At 49.7% G+C, this 20,232-nt stretch overlaps 1 protein-coding gene and 1 long non-coding RNA gene across 5 annotated transcripts; both read left to right on the forward strand.

The window, feature by feature from the left end:
* Positions 1 to 1,188: 1,188 nt before the first annotated feature.
* LOC147207004 (troponin T, fast skeletal muscle isoforms-like) lies at positions 1,189 to 14,335 on the forward strand. Of its 4 annotated transcripts, XM_086108475.1 has the most exons (13): positions 1,190 to 1,403; positions 4,650 to 4,691; positions 5,320 to 5,333; positions 8,108 to 8,125; positions 9,170 to 9,188; positions 9,288 to 9,333; positions 9,697 to 9,813; positions 11,125 to 11,202; positions 11,281 to 11,394; positions 12,184 to 12,296; positions 13,094 to 13,184; positions 13,286 to 13,326; positions 14,103 to 14,335. In XM_086108475.1, the coding sequence occupies exons 2-13, from the start codon at positions 4,672 to 4,674 to the stop codon at positions 14,137 to 14,139; spliced, it is 708 nt and encodes a 235-aa protein (XP_085964601.1). In that variant the 5' UTR covers positions 1,190 to 1,403; positions 4,650 to 4,671; the 3' UTR covers positions 14,140 to 14,335. The 4 variants fall into 4 exon arrangements, with proteins under 4 accessions (XP_085964602.1, XP_085964601.1, XP_085964600.1 ...); XM_086108476.1 differs by lacking the exon at positions 8,108 to 8,125 and having other exon boundaries at positions 1,189 to 1,403; XM_086108474.1 differs by lacking the exons at positions 1,190 to 1,403; positions 4,650 to 4,691; positions 5,320 to 5,333 and adding an exon at positions 6,847 to 6,951.
* Positions 14,336 to 15,214: 879 nt separating this feature from the next.
* LOC147207005 (uncharacterized) lies at positions 15,215 to 19,874 on the forward strand. The gene is made up of 5 exons (XR_015100727.1): positions 15,215 to 15,855; positions 16,366 to 16,409; positions 16,490 to 16,669; positions 18,160 to 18,339; positions 18,452 to 19,874. It is a non-coding gene; the product is annotated as an uncharacterized LOC147207005 (long non-coding RNA).
* The last annotated feature ends 358 nt before the right edge of the window (positions 19,875 to 20,232 follow it).

Genomic DNA, 20,232 nt, shown 5'->3' on the forward strand with positions numbered 1-20,232 from the left:
CTCCGCGCGTCGACGCGTTCGGCGCTACGTCGCGTGACGGCGTCCCGCTCAATGGCTGTACGTTTTGTTACGCCGCGCGTTGCGTCGCGTATCGTTTCATGCGAAGTTACAATTTTCAATTTCAAGTGCTCATGTGCGTCGGCGCACCGCTTATGTGCACACGCCGTACGTTATGTGCGGGTTGTGTTGTGTCGTGTTACATTTTGTCACATGCAATATTGTCTGGCGTCACTTCAGGTACGTCACCTGCCATGTTATGTTTGTACATCGGGGCTATTTTACGGCACAGTATTGCATAACGTGACATGTCGCGTGATGTTATTTTACACGGAATCGCGTTACATGACATATTGTGTGATGTCGTGTTATTTCATGTTACAGGAACGTCACTTTATGGATGGAGTCACTTAAGTTGTTGCAGTGGAAAATGCGAGTGAACGAGCACAGGTGAGGTTTATTTCTGGTCCATTGGCATGTAAAAAAAAAAAAAATGGCGGGGGGAAGGAGGGGGCGGGGTCTCACTCACTTGATGCAATGGTACTGCAGCGCCCCCACGTGGAATGTGTGAGCTCTGTCATGAGGGCTTTCCGAGTCAATGAACACTCGTCGTCAAGATTGTAAACAGACCTCCTAAAGAGACCCGATGAATGAATCCAAATAATTCCAATCGATTATTTGAGAGGGGATCATTGATCTGAGGAGGCCGTCGAGAAGAGAATATTCAGAGGACGACACTGACGCGAGAAGGTTCAATAACGTTATTCGGTTCTTCAGAAGAGAACTTTGAACGACGACACCGAGAGGCCAAAATCTCTGAAGAGAGTGTTCCAGGACGGTCGCGGGGGAGGGGGGGGGGGGGGGGAGCGAGAGAGCGTCGACAGAATGCCGACAGGAAAACCATTTTGGGGGGGGGGGGGGCGCACAGTGAGAGGGTACTGTTCGGAGAAGAACACAAGACCGATGACATTTAAGGATGGCGCGGGGTGAGCCGCGGCCAGAGGAGAATGTCCGAGAACATCGGGAGACAACAAAATGGAGGACGTTGTGACGGCACCGTTGGGAAGATGAGAGGAGAATGCGCGTAAGAGGAGAAGGTGGAGAGCAGCTGTTGGACCACGAAGCCTCACTTTTTCTTCTTCTTCTTCTTCTTGTTCCCAGAATAGCCCAAAGACTTTGGCCAGCGCTGGTTCTTGTCCAAACTTGAGCCAGCGTCTCCTCCTCCCTTCCTGGGGCTGGCATGTCCTTATTGAGGACCCCCCACCCGCCCGCCCCTCGCCCGGCCAATGCGGAGGCGCGGCGGATCGAATGTCGCTATAACACAAGAACATAATCAGCGCGGCAAGTGCGCAGAAGGGGACCTCCACGCCTCACGCTTCCTCCTTCTTTTCTTCTGCTTAGCTCAGGTAAGGAAAAATCCAAATGCCGCTCCGACGGTCCTCTCGCCCAATCGCCCCCAGTCGTTCCCGACCGATGCGCCGCCGGAGCTCATCGTCAAACGCCATCGAGCCCGTCCGAAAATTGCTTTGGACTCCGACTGATGTCCGTTTGCTCATCCGTCCGCGGCGGCGACGTGTTGCAATTCGCCATTCCTGGTCCCGACGCCGTCGTCGGCTCTGGTGTCCCGCTTCCGAAGCCCCGCTCCCGTTCCCGTTCAAATGCGAAGCTCAAGTCCGTCCGAAGCGAGCCGGCGTGAGCGAAGGCCGTGATGTCAGGCTGTCAATCAAGTCCGCTTACCGCTTCTCGGCCGACTGCGGCCCCGGAGAGCCGCCGTCCCGCTTGCTTTGCAAGTTCCCCCTTCCGACGCGCCCGATTCAAATGACCGGCTTGGCTGTCGGCCTTTGACAGAGCTTCGGGTGTGTCGGAAGAAGGAAAACGGGTCAAGCAAGCGGAGTTTGAGGAGAACCCGCGGCCGGTGGATCAGATCGGAGCGCTTGGTCCACGGAGCTCGCGCTGTTGATTTCCAGGTTGTGTTTCGGAATGGAATGTTTGGAGGTTGTCCTCCAAAGGCCCGCTGGCCGCTTCGAAAAATAGCTCGGGAGCGGTGGGACATTGTCATTTCCTAGGAATGATGACGGAAGTGAAAATGTCAACAGGCGGACTGCATTTTGAGATTTCTCGGTTTCCTACCCGTTGTTGATCAGTATTTTGAAAAATCATGATCGGCTTTGCATTATTAAGAGCGAAACGCGTTTTTGGAGTATGTTGCTGCTTGCCTTCCGTGTTATTCACTACCCTAGAAGTCGCTCGCTGGGGAAAAAAAAAAAAAAAAAAAGAAGCTGATTTCGAGGGTCTACAACACGTGTGTCAAAGTCAAGGCCCGGGGGCCAGATCCGGCCCGTCACATCGTTTTATGTGGCCCGCGACAGCAAATCATGTCCGTCGACTTGCACGATCCTCGCTCAAACCTGGACCGAAATGTCAAATTATCATGTGTCGTAAGTAACGTTGAGATTTTGCGATCATTTTGTTCCTCTGTTCACAGTCAAACAATAATTGAACAAACTATGATCGTTGACTTGACTGATTTCAAAACATCAATTTGTTGTGCACAAGTAATCATATTTTAACATTCATTTAGTTTCACTCCGAGGGAAGACGTAACCCCAAAGTGGCCCGCGACAAAAATGAGTTTGAGTCTAGAAGAACTTCCCAGTAGGTGTGAGTCCACTGAAAAGTTCCGCTCGAACTTTCCCTCTCGTCGCGTTCTTCACCTTCGACTGACTCAAGACGGCCGTGTCGTCGTCGATGTTTTTGGATTGTTTGGAAGGTGTCCGTCAATTACGATGCGGCTCAGGCAAAGTATTTGTTTGCTTCTTGTGGGATCAACAGCAGATGGTGGGGACGGGGTCATTTTTCCGGGCTTGGCGTCCCAGTGGGTCGGTAGCGTCTATTTGCGGAGCTGCAAATGGGCGTGGCACGCCGCCACATGGCGGGGGGGATCAACACTTTAGCGCAGAGACGGACGGTGACAAAATTCTCCCGGGGGGGGGGCGGGGGGGGGGGCTCACACGTCCAACACGTTGCCGTCGTCAGCGTTCGGGAGGTGGGACGCCTGGGGGGGGGGGTTCCGAAAGGCAAAGGCAACGGGGATCCGCCAGGTGGACGTCAGGTGGGAGGACGGGACCTCCTCCAAGGAAGGAACTAAATCCCACCGCGGCGTTCCGGGAAACCCGAGCCGGGCAGGCGCCGCGCAGCTGCGACTCGGAAATAGGACGGGAGGAACGCGCTAATGGGAATAACGTGTGCCTGAGCTCCTCCGCTCATTGGATCAACTCTTCACTCTGTCACCGGCGTGGAGCGTCCATGCGATGGGCGAGCGGCGTGCTCGCCCGTTGCCGGGCGTCTTCACCCCCCCGCCGCGGCATCATGCTAGATTCGATTTCAATTTGTCGCCGTCGATTCGCAAGGTCGTCTTCGGATGATGTCGTACGACACCGGAGTTTATGATGCGATACGATATTAAATGACGCGCTTACACCCGACCCTTTGACCTGGCAAACTGTTGGCGCGCGAGCCAAGGCGGCATGACATAATATTGGCTAACGGGTGACGGATTGGACTTAAATATAACGAGATGCTGCCGTTTTCTACCGTATCGTGTTGTATATGTTGGCCAGGTTATGTCGCATCCTGGATACGCTACGATACGATATCACGCGATTCCGCAAACCGTCGCCGGGCAAGTGAACCCAAATCACGACCGGATGCGATACCATGCGCCACCATTCATACTGACCATTTGGCTCACAAAGATGCAAGATACCATCATGGCGTCCGATACCGTATTAAAGCTCGTGCGCTTCGGACAATCTTTTTCCGGCGAGGTGAATACCAGCAATGATACGATAGGACAGGATATTACAACTACCGTGTATCTCGTTTCTCATTGGATCGGAACATCCGCGACGGGCTCAATAAGTCGCGGCCGCAATTTGATCCCATACGTCACAATATGATATCAAAAGTCCATCCGTCTCATCCACGTAATCTGTCATCTGATTGGATGAGGGGGCGTTTGTACGGCAAAGGTAGAATGTTGTTGTATTGCATTACGATGGCTCAACCGCCTCCTCCGGCCCGATGCCAGAGGATATTTCGTGACGCGGTTGTGCTATTGTGGCGGCGCTCTCATCCCATTGGATGAACTGTTGCCGTGCCGATAGCGAACGATACGGCGTGATACTGAGCTGTCGTATATGCTACGTATATTGGGGCCTCGGTGGTCAGTTGTTGCCCTTCTTGTTGTTGTTGTTGGGGTGCGCGGACGCGGCTCGGGGCGAGCTTCGCATCCCGTGTCTAATTTTAAAGCCTCGCCAATTTTTGCAAACTCCAGACTTTTGCCATCCGCCATCCGACACCGGTGGAATTGCCTTGCGCATTTTTATCCTGCTTTTGGGTGGTGGTGGTGGTGGTGGGGTTTCAAGGGTGGGCATGTGGGTGGGATAGGGTGTTAAATGCGCGTGTGTAGGGGGGCGGGGCCTCTTCCAGTTATTTTGAAGCTGAGCTTTAAATAAAGTCGCTTCAACTCGGCCCAAGACGTCCTCGGTAAACCCGCGGAAATCAAGCGAGCGCTCGGTCGCCAAAGTGCGGCGAAATCAATGTGGCGCCACTTGGAATGTTGACGCCCGCCTCCGTTGTTTGACTTGCAGGTTCCAGCGCTCCGCTCTCAACATGTCCGACACCGAAGACTAGTAAGTCCGGCAGTGCAAAAACAACAACACGTTGTGGTCTCCTCCTCTCGCTTTGTTCTCCCCTCCGAACGTTGCGTCCTGGTCTCCTCCTTCCTGTCCAGTTTTCTTCTTCTCGCGTCCTCCTTTTGTCTTGTCTTCCTTGGTGTCCTCTCGCCTTCTCTTTTGCGTCGTCTCTTCCTGTCCTCTACTTTTTCAAATGTCCTCTTTTGTACTCGGGGCCCCCTCTTGTCTCCCCTTCTCTCGTATTCTTTTGGACCATCTTTTGACTCCCCCCCGTGGCGTCCTTTCCTTTCCCCCTTTGGAGACTCTATTTGTCCCCTTTTCTCTTGTTGTGTCCTCCTTGCGAGATTCTTGTCACCTCTCATGTTCTCTTCTTGTGTCCTCTCGTCTCTCCTTGTCTCGTTTGGTGTTCTCTCTCAGTGTCTTCTTTGATCTTCTTGTCTCCTCTTTTTCCTCCTCGTCTTTCTCTTTGTATCCCTTTTTTTTTTAACCTCTTGTGTCCATTTTTCATTTGTGGCGTCCCCCTTTCCTCTCCTATCGTGCGCGGGTTGTCCTCTTTTTCCTGTGCCCCCTTTGCTCTTCTGTTCACTGATCTTGTGCCTTGTTGTCCCCCCCCCCCCCCCCCCAGCGATCAGACGGAGGGTAAGTGGTACCGATCATTCTGCCCCACCTTTTTCCTCCCCCCACCGCTCCCGTCATCCTCGTCATCATCACGATGGTCCTCATGGCGGTCACGGTCCTCGGTGGCCTGTCTTTGTGCTCCCCCCCCCCCCCCCCTATCGGCATCTCGGCATGACGGCCCGCATGGATCCCGCCGGCGTACCCGCAGTGTTCAACCGCAGGTGCGCACGGGATCTTTTTTTGTAAATGTCCTTCTGTTCCCTCTCTTTCTCGGATCGCCGCGAAGAGTACGATGGTAAGACCGTCCGGCTAACCCGCACTAACGTCTTGCTTTGGTGACGTTGTCTTGATAAATTTAACCCCCGCTTGAGCGCGAATGGCACGCCAAAGCCGTCGTCCACCTTCAATAACCACCCAGCCCCGCCCCCAAACAGCCCGTGGGACCGCGGGTCCTCAATACTTCCCACCCCTCCCTTAAACTTGCCATTGCTCTGCTCGTGGTTCTCAAACTGGGGTTTGCGGTCACCCTGATGTTATTTTGGCATCGCGTGCCAAGAAAACGTCTCATTGCAAACCAGCGACCCATCCCGAGTTCGGCTTCGGGCCAATTTGAAGCCCTGCTAACTATAGTGCTGCCTTGCGATACATTCTGAAACCACACTTTTCACTCAAGATTCAAATCTCAAATCGTCGTTTCTCATGGAAATGATATTAAAAAAAAAAATTACCTGTTCCCCGTCCCCCTCCAAACATAGTAAGAATAGTTGTCATGCGTATTTTAATGAGGCAAAAGACATACAACAAGTTCAAAAGAATGAACCACTCTTTTTTTACGCCGCATCAAGTGAATAGTCATGGTGCTGCTCTGTTTGGTGTGCCCACCTTGGCCACCGGGGGGCAGTATTAGACAAACACACACACACACATACTGTTCACGGAGTCATTTCAACTTTTCTCAGCTCATCAGTGCGGCACTAACATTCAGACGTTCTCTGTAGAGGATAAAGAATATATAACTGTGACCACCGCTATGTTGTCTTTCGCCATCTCTTGCTGCCCCGTTTGTGTTCAATCGGTCGCTTCAAGGTTCGTTGCCAATTAAGGGCAGCGCTTGCGCTAGCGGACCGAAAAGCCAAGCTACGTGGTTGTGTTGAGGACACGAGGTGGAATCGTCTTTGTTTGATATGTAGTTAGCGGGGAGTGGCGGGACGCAGTTTGAAGCGTCCTTTTTGCAATTCGCCCGTACCGCTTCAAGTCTGCGCTTGCAAGTCAGAGACGAAACTCGTTCCCGTATCTCGGGAAACGTCTGGGCCGAGTCACTCGTATGTTACGGCACCGCTGTATCTTAGCAGAAAAACGCCACTGACATTTTATCCCCAAACGCGTCTTTGTTTTGGTCAAAATTGTGACCCGTGTTGAATTGGCGTGGGAAAAAAAAAGATCTCCCCCGACCCGACAAGTTTGAGAGCCAACTCCCACGCTAAACTTCCGTCTCTTTACCTCCATTAACCGCACGTGATGTGACTCCGAGTAGAGGAGGTCGAGCTGACCCCTCAGACAGAGGCAGAACCTGAAATTGAACCCGAACCTGAAGTAGAATCCGAACCTGAGGTAGAAGCTGAAGCGGACGAGCCCGAAGGTATGTGGCATGGACGGGGGGGGGGGCGGGGCTTATTCTATCATCCTTTCCCACACTACGATGGGCGCTCCAGGCGTGCTAATGCTAAGTGACCTTCCTTTCACCTCTGGGCAGAGTCAAAATCTCGCCGCGCGCTTTAAACGGCACGTTTATAATCGTGAATAATCATCATCAGGAAAACTGCTTGTGTTCCTTGATGTTTTGTGTGTGTGTGTGAGTGTGTGAGTGTATGCCTTCTGAAGATCTGGCGAATATCCAGTAAGGAGCACAATCCTAGCTGTTTTATTTTCTTGCTTTTAACGATTTCATGATGTCAATTTTCAGAATGAACGCAGACATGCTCAAAATAATTTGCATCAGAATTCAAGTTCAATTGTCCCGTTGATGGAATAACGCTGCAGTTAGTCATCAATTCGTCAATCTTCATCGGTTCAAAGACGGATTTTTTTTTTTTTGCTCCCTTGGTGATCGGATAATAACACAATCTGTTAATGACAATCGGTAAAAGAATTCAAGGTGTGGGGGTTTTCCATTGTCTGGCTAATGCTAAAAATAAACAAATAAAAAGCGCAGATCGAAAGCTATTCTTTGTTCCTTTGCTGCTTTCGTACTGGAAATCATAACAATTAAAACCGCTTTTGTTCCTTTGGTAATCCGATGATGAAATTCATCATCGGAAGTCGAGCTTTTGTTAATGATCACATGCTAACAATCCTAATCACAAATCAAGCCGCTTTCCCGCCTTTGATGCAATCCCAATCATTCGGGCGTCTTATTTATTTCTCGGATGATATGATGGCACATAGCACTCACTTTCACCATCAGAAATAAAGCCGCTGTCTTTCTTGTAGGAAATAAGTAGCGTGGCTGTTTAGCATAAACACGTAAGCCAACAACACAATCGAATCTGCGCTTTGTTTTGCCTTGCACGAGCTAATACGCTAACACCCTTAACTATGCCGATGGCGCTAACTAATGGCGCCGCTCGCCGCAAAGATGATTGAACAGCAATCATCGGCACAAAATGGATGCCGGCTTGTAGCTTTCAGCCATTGAGCTCAAGTTTGCTTGTGGAACTCTCGCGGCTCCTCGTGCGCCGACGCTAACACTTTTATTTTTCTATTCTGCTTTTGTTCTGGACGCTTGCTGCATGCAGAGGACTTTGAAGAGGAAGGTATGTTCTTTTTCACAATAACACTCTTTCCTATTCCGACATTGGAGCGTCGCACAATCGTGTCCAAAATCTTTTGAAAGAAGTGGAAGGAAAAACAAAAGGGTGAAAGAATATGAGATGCTAACGACCCCCCCCCCCCCCCGCCGCCGCCGCCGCCCGCTCGTCAGCAGCATGGCATGAAGCAGCCGGCCGATGGGAGATGGACCCTTGTGATCACGTGACCTCGCCTGTCTCGTAGAGTCGGGCCAAGCAGAAAGACGCACTTTGCGTTAGCGGTTGTCCGTTAGCGACACTGAAGCGAGTCATGTATAACGCGGTGGACCCTGGCGACAGAAATTGTTCTTTTCAAATAATTGCTCCTTTGAATAGTTTAAACCCAAAACAATGACCCCCAAAGTCATTTCATAACATTACTTTTCAAAAGGGATGACTTGCAATGCATGATTTAATGTCTTTGAAGAAGCAGGATGTTTTGGCTCCACCTTGTGGCATCCTACACAGAACCAGCAGACAAATATGTGGATAGATCGTGAAAGTTATCAAGAGACACTTTTTCGTATTTCGGCATCAACGAGTTCACTGAAACCCGCGCATCAAGTCGGCTAGCTCGGTGCTAAGGTATAATGAGAAGCGCCATCGACGGGTGAACGTAAATTAGCATCAACGTCGCGGTCATTCTCAAGCTGCAAACAACGGCTCCTTAGCGCAGAAAAACACCTCGCCGCCTTCTGCTCAGCGCTGCGACGTTGCGACGTTGCGACGTTGCGACGCTGCGACGCAGCGGGCTACTACAGCGAAGCAGAGCAATTCCGAAGTTTGACTTCCTCGTACGCTGTAAAAATGTATGAAAAACACTAACAAAGAAAATCACGGTGGGGGTTCACTGTAACAATCTTCGAATATGTTTGCTCCTTTTCCCCCTTGAAGCGCTAATCACTAATTAATCATTTGAATTCTTGAGAGTCCTGAATATGTTTGACTTCTCACAGCGCTAAATGTACTTGTTCTCCCCCAACCGCCGCCACCTTGACTTGCGTCCTGCAGAAGAGAAGCCAAAGTTCAAGTAAGTCACATGACGGGGGGGGGGGTGGGGGGGGTAACCTGACTTTCAGCTCATTTGTGAAGCACCAGAATGCAAGCCGACGCTCTCGTTCCATCCTAGGATGAGCGCCCCCATGATCCCCGACGGTGAGAAAGTCGACTTTGATGTAAGTTGCCGGCAGAGGTGACAGTTGCCAAGTCCAATTCGGGCCATCGTGATACAATAGTTGGGGGGGGGGGGGGGGGGAGCACCTGTGCCGGAAAAATGGGCAAGAGGCCAAAGTATTGTACAACAATCCCAAGTGCTGCCTGTAATTTGGAGTCAGCCAACCCTCCATCATGCGTCTCCAGTTGGTCCAGAATGCCGCTGCTGCTCGTCTCTTGACTGGTACTCGTCAGACGGATGCGCATCCGTGGCAGGGAGCAAAAGAGAATAAGCTTTTCCATAAATTGGCCCGGTGCTGGGCGATGAGATTCTTTTGCGGAGAAAATCCGTTTTCCAGTTTTGACGCTGGTTTGGGTGCGTTCAGGACATCCAGAAGAAGCGTCAGAACAAAGACCTGGTGGAGCTGCAGGGCCTGATCGACGCCCACTTTGAGTGCCGCAAGAAGGAGGAGGAGGAGCTCATCGCCCTCAAGGATCGGATTGTGAGTGCGGCCGCCGATCGCCTCGCTGGCTCAACGCCGGCCGGGGGGGGGGGGGGGGGGGGGGCGACGCTTTGCTCGCCGCACCCGGTCCATACGCATCCGTGCAAACGCTTTGCGTCCACGCGTCAAATAAGAACACATTTCACTGCAAGGCTCGGCCATCGCCCTTCCCTATCACACGTTTGGATGACATCCAGATTCATGTTCGCCACGCCCGGAACAATTTTGTTTCCATTCCTACTCAAGCTTCACTTTGACAGTAAATTGTAGATCGGTGGTCCCCCAAACGATTTTGCCCCATCCTCTGAATTTGACCAGAGAAGCAATGACTATTTTCACATTTTCCCCCAGTCTGGCCATCTGATTGAGATAACACCCGATTCCACCCTTCTGCAGTCTGAACCGCCCCCCCCCCTCCAAAAAAAACCAAAAACCGAGACACAACTCTGTCAAACAAAATGGAATAAGGATGAAAATATTACGCGGGAGAGGTCATGGGTTCCAACCCGGGGCTCTGGCCTCGCTGTGTGGAGTTTGCATGTTCTCCCCGTTCCGGCGTGGGTTTTCTTTGGGTACTCCGGTTTCCTCCCACATTCCAAAAACATGCACGGCGGACTGATTGAACACTCCAAATTGTCCCTCGGTGTGAGTGTGAGTGTGGACGGTTGTTGGTCTCTGCGTGCCCTGTGAAGGGCTGGCAACCGGCTCGGGGTGTCCCCCGCCTACAACCCAAAGACAGCTGGGATAGGCTCCGGCAACCCCCGCGACCCTTGTGAGGATTAAGCGGATCAGAAAATGGATGGATATTTGATTATGTGTGGCTTTTTGGAAAACAATAAATGTTGACGTCGAGACACATCTGCGATCGTCACACTTTTTGTTCCCTAGTGAACCCGGCCCCCGTCAGAAAAAAACAAAAGTTATTCGGCCCTCGCGAGAAAAAGTTTGGGGACACTTGTTGTAGATCGTTAATGTATTATTCTTTTTTTTTTTGGTATTATTACAACTGCAAGATGATTTAATAAAATAATAGAAAGGGCTTATTTAGTCATAAGTGATTTTTAGGATTTTTTTTAGGACTGTATTCAATACAATAATAATCGAATATTTCAGTACTCATCAACATAAATGTTACCTGCAATCTGTTTATTTTGTCTTGGATTTCATTTGACCGTGTACCTAATGAAGTGTCCGGTGAATTGAGATGGCGCCCAACACGTCCCGGTGGCTCGCATTACGAATTTCATGCCGGTGGGAATATCCACAAAGCCAAGGTCAGGTGACGCTCGCTTTGCGCTCGACTTCCCGCAGGAGAAGCGTCGCGCCGAGAGGGCCGAGCAGCAGCGGGTCCGTGCCGAAAAGGACAAGGAACGCCAGGCCAGACGTGAGGTGTGCACCGTCCGCGCCCGCCGCGCCGCTCCCTCCCTTGTTGAAAAGCCAAGGCCGCGATTGCTTTCGTGTGTGCAGGAGGAGCGTCGGATCAAAGAGGAGGCGGACGCCAAGAAGAAGGCCGAGGACGAAGCCAAGAAGAAGTCGGCCCTCTCCAACATGGGATCCAACTACAGCAGCCATCTGCAGAGGGTACGCCTCTTGGAGGGGGGGCGCCATTGCAGCGCTGCAACTTTTCACTCTTCATCATCCTCAACAGAAGCCCAAACGGTTGACAGGCGCTTACGAAATATTTTCCCGTCCCAACACTTTTGTCCACATCACCCTAGAAATTTACTTGTAGGAAGTCAATCGTCAATGCTAGCGATGGGCATTCAACATGTTCTCTGTGAAAAACGCAAGGAATGAGGGGGGGGGGGGGGGGGGGAATAAGCCCGGAACAGGGAAAAATCCAAAATATGAAGAAAATATTGAAAAATAAAACCGGCAAAAATCCGCCAGTAATCAAATCTTTGGGTTCTGAACTTCAATAAACAAACGGGTTTTTTTTAACACCCAAAATTCTTCAAAGAATGCTAACGAACATTCGAATACATGTGGGGGGAACGGTTCCAACAAACAAAAACATTGTGATAAAAATAATAAATAATAATTATTTTTTGATTTTGATTCCCCCAAAAATTACACACTCTGTGAATATCAAATGAAACTGTTTTAGGGTTGAATTTTTTCCCCCAGCCGCAGTTCAATCTTTAGCCTGACGGGGGTGCAAAATGTCGGTCAACTCAACACGCTCAGCCAGAAATGATTGGATGGATGAATGGACGACCGGATGGACATGTAGATGGATGGAAGGCCGATTGGACGGACTTAAGATTGGATGGACGGACGGACAACTGGACGGATGGGCGGCGGGATGGATCGTCAAGTTTATGGAAGGGGGTCCGCGCTGAGCTCGGTACGACTTTTTGTCTCCATCAGGCGGACCAGAAGAGAGGAGGAAAGAAAGAGACGGAGCGAGAGAAGAAAAAGAAGATTTTGGCCACCAGGCGCAAGCAACTCAACATCGACCATCTCAACGAGGACAAGCTCAGGTTCACTCCTCAACGCCGATCGTCATGTCGTGCCAAGATTGGCATCAGATTCACCTTGACCCCAATCCGCGACGCGATGTTTGCAATCGCTTTCTCTCGAGCGATCCTGAAAACAGCCTCGACAATCGATAAGAGCGGAATCAGGGGTATTTCGTGAGGGGGGGGGGGGGCTCAATTTCCATCAGCTTTAGTTTCACTTATGGAGATACGCTATTGCAATATATTGCATATTTCCCCTCCCCAATTGGCAAACTAACACAGTATCAGTTCTTTGTTGTTAACGGTTCATTTTAATTGTTCGATGTGCTTTCTGGAAAAAAGACCATCATTTTGGTTTTCTATTGTCTTGTCGACATCTTATTTACGATCATCTCGTGCCCTTGGCAAAACATCGCAAATTGGACGTCATGCTACGGTACACTGTCATTGTTTATGTAAACTTATGTTCAATCATTCATTATTTTCATTTTATATTTGAGCATCGTATTCCTTTATGTGATAGTTACCTCAATTATATTCTGTTTCATAATTGTCGAAACGGTCTTATGTTACTTGCGTCTGATTGGCTGAAGAGAAGCAGGAAGTGTTTTTCGTTACCGGAGAAAGATGTGTTCCTTCGGGAGTTGCGGAGCGGACGTTGAGAAAAATAAAAAGCCGCCTTCAAAGGATTCCATCTCGGTCGTTACGAATGCCTTGAGCATTTTTTTGTATCCATCTTACCTTCAATAGAGGTGTCTCAGTTTCCGCCCCCCCACGATGAATACCATTGTCAATGTCAACCAACGATTGTGTCCCAGGGACAAGATCAACGAGTTGTACGAGTGGATGTGTCAGCTGGAGTCGGAGAAGTTCGACCACACGGAGAGGCTGAAGAGGCAGAAGTACGAGGTGAGTGCCGCCGGGCCCTCAAAAGCGCCCACGCGCACGCATGCCGACACACAAAAAGGGAGAAAAGTTCACATTGGATGCGCTCTTTGCGCCCTCAACAGGTCACCACCCTGCGCAAGAGAGTGGAGGAGCTGAGCAAGTTGTAAGTAAACGCGATTGTTGTCAGGAACGTGTGAGCTGAGCATGTCCTAACTACAGCGCCGCCGCTGGTCAGAAGGACGCATTACACCATATCGCCGAAATCAGTTGTTGTTGGGGTTTTTTTTTTTTTTTTTACTATTAAAAACATAGACTAATACCTCAAAAGCACACAGAACATGTATTTATACATGTGTGGATTATTATTGTCCAAGATTACGACCGATGTTTGATTTTTAAAATGTTTTTCATCTTTTTATTATTTTATCGTGGATTTTGTGTCCTGCATATTTGTTTTCGGCCACTAGCTCCAAAATGATGAGCCAAATCCCAAACTTAAGCTTCTCACTTCCACCCAAAGGTGTCGAAAAGATACGGTACAACTTTGAACAAATGACCGCATTATAATGTTAACATTTTGATGACTCATTGCCGACCATTCAAACGGAAACTCAAAAACAACTTTTCGTGAGACGCAAGCCCGGATGCTAACGAATCACTCAGAGGAAGGTATCGCTGTCATCGGAAACATTTTATCCTTGCACTTCTGTTCAGATTTTGACACCTTGAACATATGAATGCGGACAAAGAAATTTCCCAAACATGTTTTCATGACTTGCCAACGTTCTTCGAGCACAATAATGCGGTACATTCGGCTCCATGCGCACGTCTACTTATTTGTAATATTGATCTCACGTTATTAATAGCAGCGCAAACGTTGACATTGAAGCGTACGCGCTGCCATGCAAACGTGGCTTGATCTGTCCGTTGGTTCCACAGCAGCAAGAAGGGAGCCGCCGCCCGCCGCAGGAAGTAGACGCCGCCGTCAAAATTTCTCTCGCTGAGAAGGCGCACCGCGTCCTTGCGCTGAGGACGCGTTGTCATCGCTCGCCACTAGCCGCTCGCGGCTAGTTGCTAACGTTAGCATTAAAAACATTGCTGGACCTCCTCGCTCTCTCGACTGTTTGGTTCGCAGTATTTTTGTAAATAAAGTTTGACTCATCTAGACGACATTTGTTGTGCCTCTCGTCATTTCTTTGATGCGAACAAGAAGACTGATCCTTCCATCCATTTTCCGATCCGCCTTATTGGGTCAGTAGGCGGGGGACACACACACTACCCCTGCCTCCTGCCACAATCGGTGTCGTCTCCCCCCCCCCCCCCCCCAGCATCTGACATCCGATTATTGCACTTAAAACAAGTAACTACGAATAGACAGTAATCACAAGTGCCCTTGGTTGTCTGTTGTTGCTATTTGTTTATTTATACAGTATATTTATGTCTTGTGGAATTTTAACGTAAAATTTCGCTGTGTGTTCGATGCGCTGCATGTTTGCACTGTAGTTGAGAGAGGAAAGTCATTTCATCTGTGCTGTATGATCCACATAGAGCATATTTGACAATCAAAGCTGACTTGACTTATTATTCTTTTTTTAATGTCACCGAGAGTCAGTCAGTCAGGAACGCGTCTGCATGTGGTCAAGGACAGCGGGCCACTACTTTGGGCTCAGACACCAACACGCAGACTAATTACTGACCACCAGATCCTACTGTCACTCACGCTCACAATTTTTTGTCATGACGTTTGACCACAAATTCCTGCTATTTCAGTTGATTTCATTGGGGAACATTGACTTACTGATCAAACAAACTTGAAAGCAGTGGCGGAACCTCAGGGCCAGCAAGGCCATCTCTGCTGGCCTAAACATTCATACACAATAACATAAATCCATGTTCTTTTATTTTCATAAATATGTAAACAAAATGATTCTCTGTATTCTTTACGTCATATTATTCCCACTTAGTCGAGTGGCTTTCAATGTTATTTTAAATAACATCTCGATAAAGACCTTCTTTATTATGGTAGGGTTTTTAACCAATCATATTTCAGCTAGCTGGTGTTGCCAGGTAAATTAAACTTGCTCGGTGCCTTCAGATGAAACAGAGCAGGCCCCCTCGTGCGCTGTAAATGAACGGGCACAGTCAGCCAATCAGATCACGAGTCTGCGCACCGGGGCCAGCTCGAATGCCTCACGTCGAGACTGGACGTGCGCCGTTCGGTGATTGGATTAGCGCCTGCTAGAGGGAGCTATCGCTGCATTTTAACCCAAAACGGCCGAAGAAGAAGACGTTGATCTGGTTGCGGAACGACCTTCCACACAATTTTCCAAGAGGGACCTTCCACGAAAAGATGGATATTGTGCGGAGAGGTCGCCCAACTCCCGCGCTAGCTAGCTAGCCTGTCCCAGCAAGGAAAAGGGGTCGTCCGTCGTTTTCAGGCGAGCACTTATGAACGGTAGCCGTGGCTCGCAGCCTCTGAGAAACGCTGCAAATTGTACTGCTGGGAATGCCGATTGCTCGCAACGGACCGATTTGGTGTTTGGAGCAACGCTGGATTTACCCATTGGAGTTGTTTTACCGAGGCAGCAAGGAAACATCAGTGCACGGCTGGGCACTTACAAGCTCCGGTGCGTTTAAAAACGTTCGGGGACACTCGCGTAGATGTGCAGCTCAGCGAACAGGCACTACCTTGGTGAGTAAATGAATTTTATTTCACATTTCTTCTCGTCATTTTATTTCGTTAGTATTAAATTCACGGTAACGAAATAAAATGACAGAGATACAAAAATGTATCAGATAAATCTGCTCACCTGCACTTTATAATGGCGCATTGTAGTCGCCTTCGTGCGCTGAAGTTCGTTCGATCTCAGCTGCTCAACATCGTCAGTTATTCGCCGTTGTATCGCCGATTCTCAAAATGCAAACGATCCGTTTACTTTATTTTCAAAGAATAGTTTGTTTTGTTATTGTTTGGTCTTATATGAAACTGCGACGTTGCGCAATTTATTGGACAGACTCGTTGAAGATCACACGGCGTCATTTGGGGGGCATTTTCTTGAGCATTTTAAATCATCTTTTGATTTTTGACAATATCCCGCTCTTAATTGTGAATGCATACTTGATGGTTTTAAATGCTCCTGAGATGAAGTGCTGCTTGACGAGCCTATACTGTATCGTCTTCACGTATGTGACGTCACTGAAGGCCTAAGGTCGAAACGCACGGCCCGCCGCTGCTTGGAAGTCAAGGTAGCAAGGCTCATCAAGACTTATTTCGATATCTATTTACAACCAACTTATTCTCATTGTCCAATGGTCTTCTTTTTCAGTTCTTTGTGGAGAGGAAGCAAAAGGTCGACCGGTTTGAACCCGCACCGGATCGCCAGTACCGTACTTGGATTGCGGTGTCGCGCTGTCCTTCACAGCCACTATTCGCCAGAAGTTCCCGCTGCTCATTCAGTGTGGCCGTCCGGCTCCTTGCCAAGTGTTCTCGTCTTTGGATGATTTTGGTAGGACATCCGCTTCTCGGTGTCTTATTTTCTTCTGTCTTATGAATATATCGAAAAGAAGTGTACCCTTTTCCCGCCTCGAACCTTTGAAAACCCAGATCCCTCCGGAAGCTCTGCACTTCACAGCTTGTGCGACAAGATCTGACAACAAACATGTCGGGGAAAGCCCACCGTAAATGCGTTGATGGTTTATCGGAGGCACTGGAAATGCCGGCCGGCGTATGCCGACTCATGAATTTGAATGATTGTGGATTGTCTGAACAAAGCCGCTCAGTTCTAAAAGTGTGCGCGCGCTTGCGATGGGGTCCTCACAGACCGATGCGATGACACTGACGAGAACTTTCCCACCCGCGTAAACGTGCCAGGGATGTTCGCTCGCTCGCTCGCTCGGACAGCCGAACGGACACTCCACCCGGGAACGGATCGCCTTTCACCGGCAGGCAGGCCTCGCCCGCTATCCGCCTTAAGTGAAATCTTCAGCGGGCTTCCGTATCGTCTCCCCCTTCCTCCCGATGCTCTGCAACTTCAAGTAACTGCGCCACCTGGCGTTGAAACGCCTGTCATTACAAGTCCAAATGAAATGAATGCAGTCGTTGACATCGAAACTTAATCGCGTACCGACCTTCGGCGGGCCGGATAAAAAAGACCAACGGGCCGGATTTGGCCCGCGGGCCGTAGTTTGCCCCAAACGATCTCGGATGTCACAAAATGAAACTTTGAAAGATGATGAAATTGCCTTTGTCTATTCTCCATCAAAACGTCAGTCGGGGGGTCGCATATTTGGCCCCTGAAAGTCACGCCTTTCGTCCAAAATTCGCGATCGTATGTTCGCCGCATTCAAGAGTGGCCAATTTTGAAATGCGAATATTCAAAGCTGAATGCGTTGAGCATTTTGAAGATGACAGGATTCAAAGTTTTATCGACTCATTTCGCGACGAGCGGCATCGTCCTCGAAACGGCGCCGCCATTTTTGGTACGCGTTCCATTCGAGCGTCCGTCGTCGCGACGTGCTGCGCATTCTTGTACTTGTATCCCCGATGGAAATGAAAACATTGTTACAAAACGACGCCCCAAGATTAGTCGGAGACAATTTGCGCCAACTTTAAGGCATATGTCGAAGAATAAATATTTCGCTTATCAATCAATAATAGCGATCAAGTCGGCTGACAAAGTTGCATGTGCAGCTGCGGTGTCATGGGAACTCTTTTCAACAAAATCGCGCCCTTGAAACTTTTTGCGCGTAACTTTGTTTTCCCCTTAATAGCCTTTTGCCATCGCGAGCTCGGGGCAAGATGAAAATCTGACCAACACGTTCCCTCCAACACTTTGCGAAACGATGAGAGCAAGTATCTGAGCATCTCGCGAGGTTTCGGAGTCTCTCGATTGGATTCGTCCTCCGACGGCACCTCAATTTCCGAACCGAATTTGCTCGAACGCGACGCAGATTGAACTTTTGACTGAACCGAATGAAAAGTCTTTGTTTTCCACAGTTCTGGCGGCGACCGGTTTGCCCCTGGCGGCAGGTGACCGTCAAAGTTTGTCCAGTATTCGGTGGCTCGTTCCCGTTTCGACCACTTTTTCATCTTTGCGGCTGCTGGATTGGAGAACAAAGTGACCAGCTGCGTTTTCTCTCGACGCTTACACTACGGCCGTCCGCCGCTTGGCGCGCAGTAAGACACGAGCCCGTCTTTCTAAAAGCTTCACTGACTCCCTCGAGAGAATCCTTTCAAGATGAATGTTCGGATGATGTTGCTTTTTCCACTCTCTGCCTCGGCGCGACAGGTTACGGCGTAATCAGCGCGCCGAAGACGGTGTCTGGCGGCGCGCGCTCGGAGTTGCGCACCGAGGGCAGATCTGATCCACCGCCGCCCCCCCCCCCCCCCCCCGCACTGCAGTCGGCCGGACGCCGTGGGCGGAGTCGAGACGAGGTGAAGAATTGGAAAGGCGCTTGCTTTGCGCACGTGACGAAAATGTAATCGGCGCATCGGAAAATCCATTTCTCCCCCCCGGGTTCATTTTTGAAAGGACTGATGTTGTTTGTGCGCAGATGCGACGGCATGAGATCATGTGAAGTGGGCTTAATTCATTCCCGCATTCCCGATTCCCGCGTCGGCAACCGCCGAATATTTGCACGCCACCTTTACCTTGCGCGGAAGCGCGTATGTCTCCGACATTCTGCGAAGATTGCGACGCAACGCCAGAACTAAAATGCAATTTACTCCCGACAGTGACTGTGGCGGCCCGCGAGAGGTCCGCGGCACAATTCGATTGCGGTCAGAACTTTTGATATTCTTTTGGAAGCGCCATTTTGTATTGCGCAGAGGCCGATGGTAAAACCAAGGTGGACGCTCCCATTTCATCACCGACGTTCTTTCCCCTCATCCCAAACGGCAGGTTCGGGACACGTTATTGCCATCCACGGCGCAGTCTACGGACGCCGCGACCGGACCGCGCGCTCATACGGGAGATCTGCTTCTCTAAGAAACGTCGACTGTATGCAGCCAGCAACTGCCCCGCTTGCCCAAAGGCACAGTGGCGCGATCTTTTTTTGCGGAGTTTCCCCATCCCTGAAACGAAGCCCCTTGTCCTCCTTCACGGGTGCGACGGGCAATCCGGCTGTTCGGTCAGCGTTCACCCACCCATGTCGAGGCATCTACAAGCACTTGGAGATTTCCTACGCGTGTAAACGTAAGTAGGTGGGAGCATATTTGGCCCCTTCAGGTAAATTCGCGATTGTATGTAAGCTGCATTCAAGAGCGGTCAACGTTGTAATGTGAATTTTAAAAAGGCCGCCTTAAGGTGTACAGTATGTGTCGAGGCTTTTAAAGCTGACGAAATTCAAAGGTTTTTTTTTTTTTCACTCATTGTACGGATGAGCCCAAAAGATCTCAAAGCATTTCTTGGACTTGAGCTTGCACTGACTTTTCTTTCTCTCCCCAGCTCCTGATGATCACGACGAGGATGTCCCCGAAGCGGTTCTGCCATGCTCTGCCTTCCATTTGAGCGAATTATTCAAAGGCTCAGCCCTCTCCTTAGTTTAGTTTCGGCCAGACGCATTTCGGTGTCGCGTGATGACAGCACCTTGCCAGTTTGCGGGTTTGCGTCCTGCTCGAGGCCATTCCTTCTCTCCTAAATATCGCCGTCACAATGCAAACATTTGTTGTTGTCTCCGCTCTTTTTCTTCCCGTATAAAGACTTTTGATCTGTGATAATAAAGCGTTGTTTTGTCAAAGCATGATGGGTGAAAAGAAGCTTTCTTTCTCCGTGACTGACTCGATGCACAATGACTGAACCAAGTTGGATGCTGAATCGTGTTGCCGCATACCTGGGCGAAAGTCCAGTTTGGCTTTCACGCACTTGCGGAACAACAGCAACACACTCACTTTCCCGACTTTTCTGTTTTGTAAATAGGCCACTGCAGTGCAAACCGCTGACCTTTTTGAGTGGTAAGAACCATGGACCATGAATAGGAAGATGTTTTTAGACAAAAAAAAAACGACCATGTCAAGTAAGGCGTTTTCAGCAGAAAAAAACGACCACGTATAGTAAGGCATTTTTAGCCC

The sequence above is a fragment of the Hippocampus guttulatus genome, chromosome 4 (genome assembly GCF_054856545.1).
Source record: "Hippocampus guttulatus isolate MCC_2025c chromosome 4, RoL_Hgut_1.0, whole genome shotgun sequence".
Classification (NCBI taxonomy): domain Eukaryota; kingdom Metazoa; phylum Chordata; class Actinopteri; order Syngnathiformes; family Syngnathidae; genus Hippocampus; species Hippocampus guttulatus.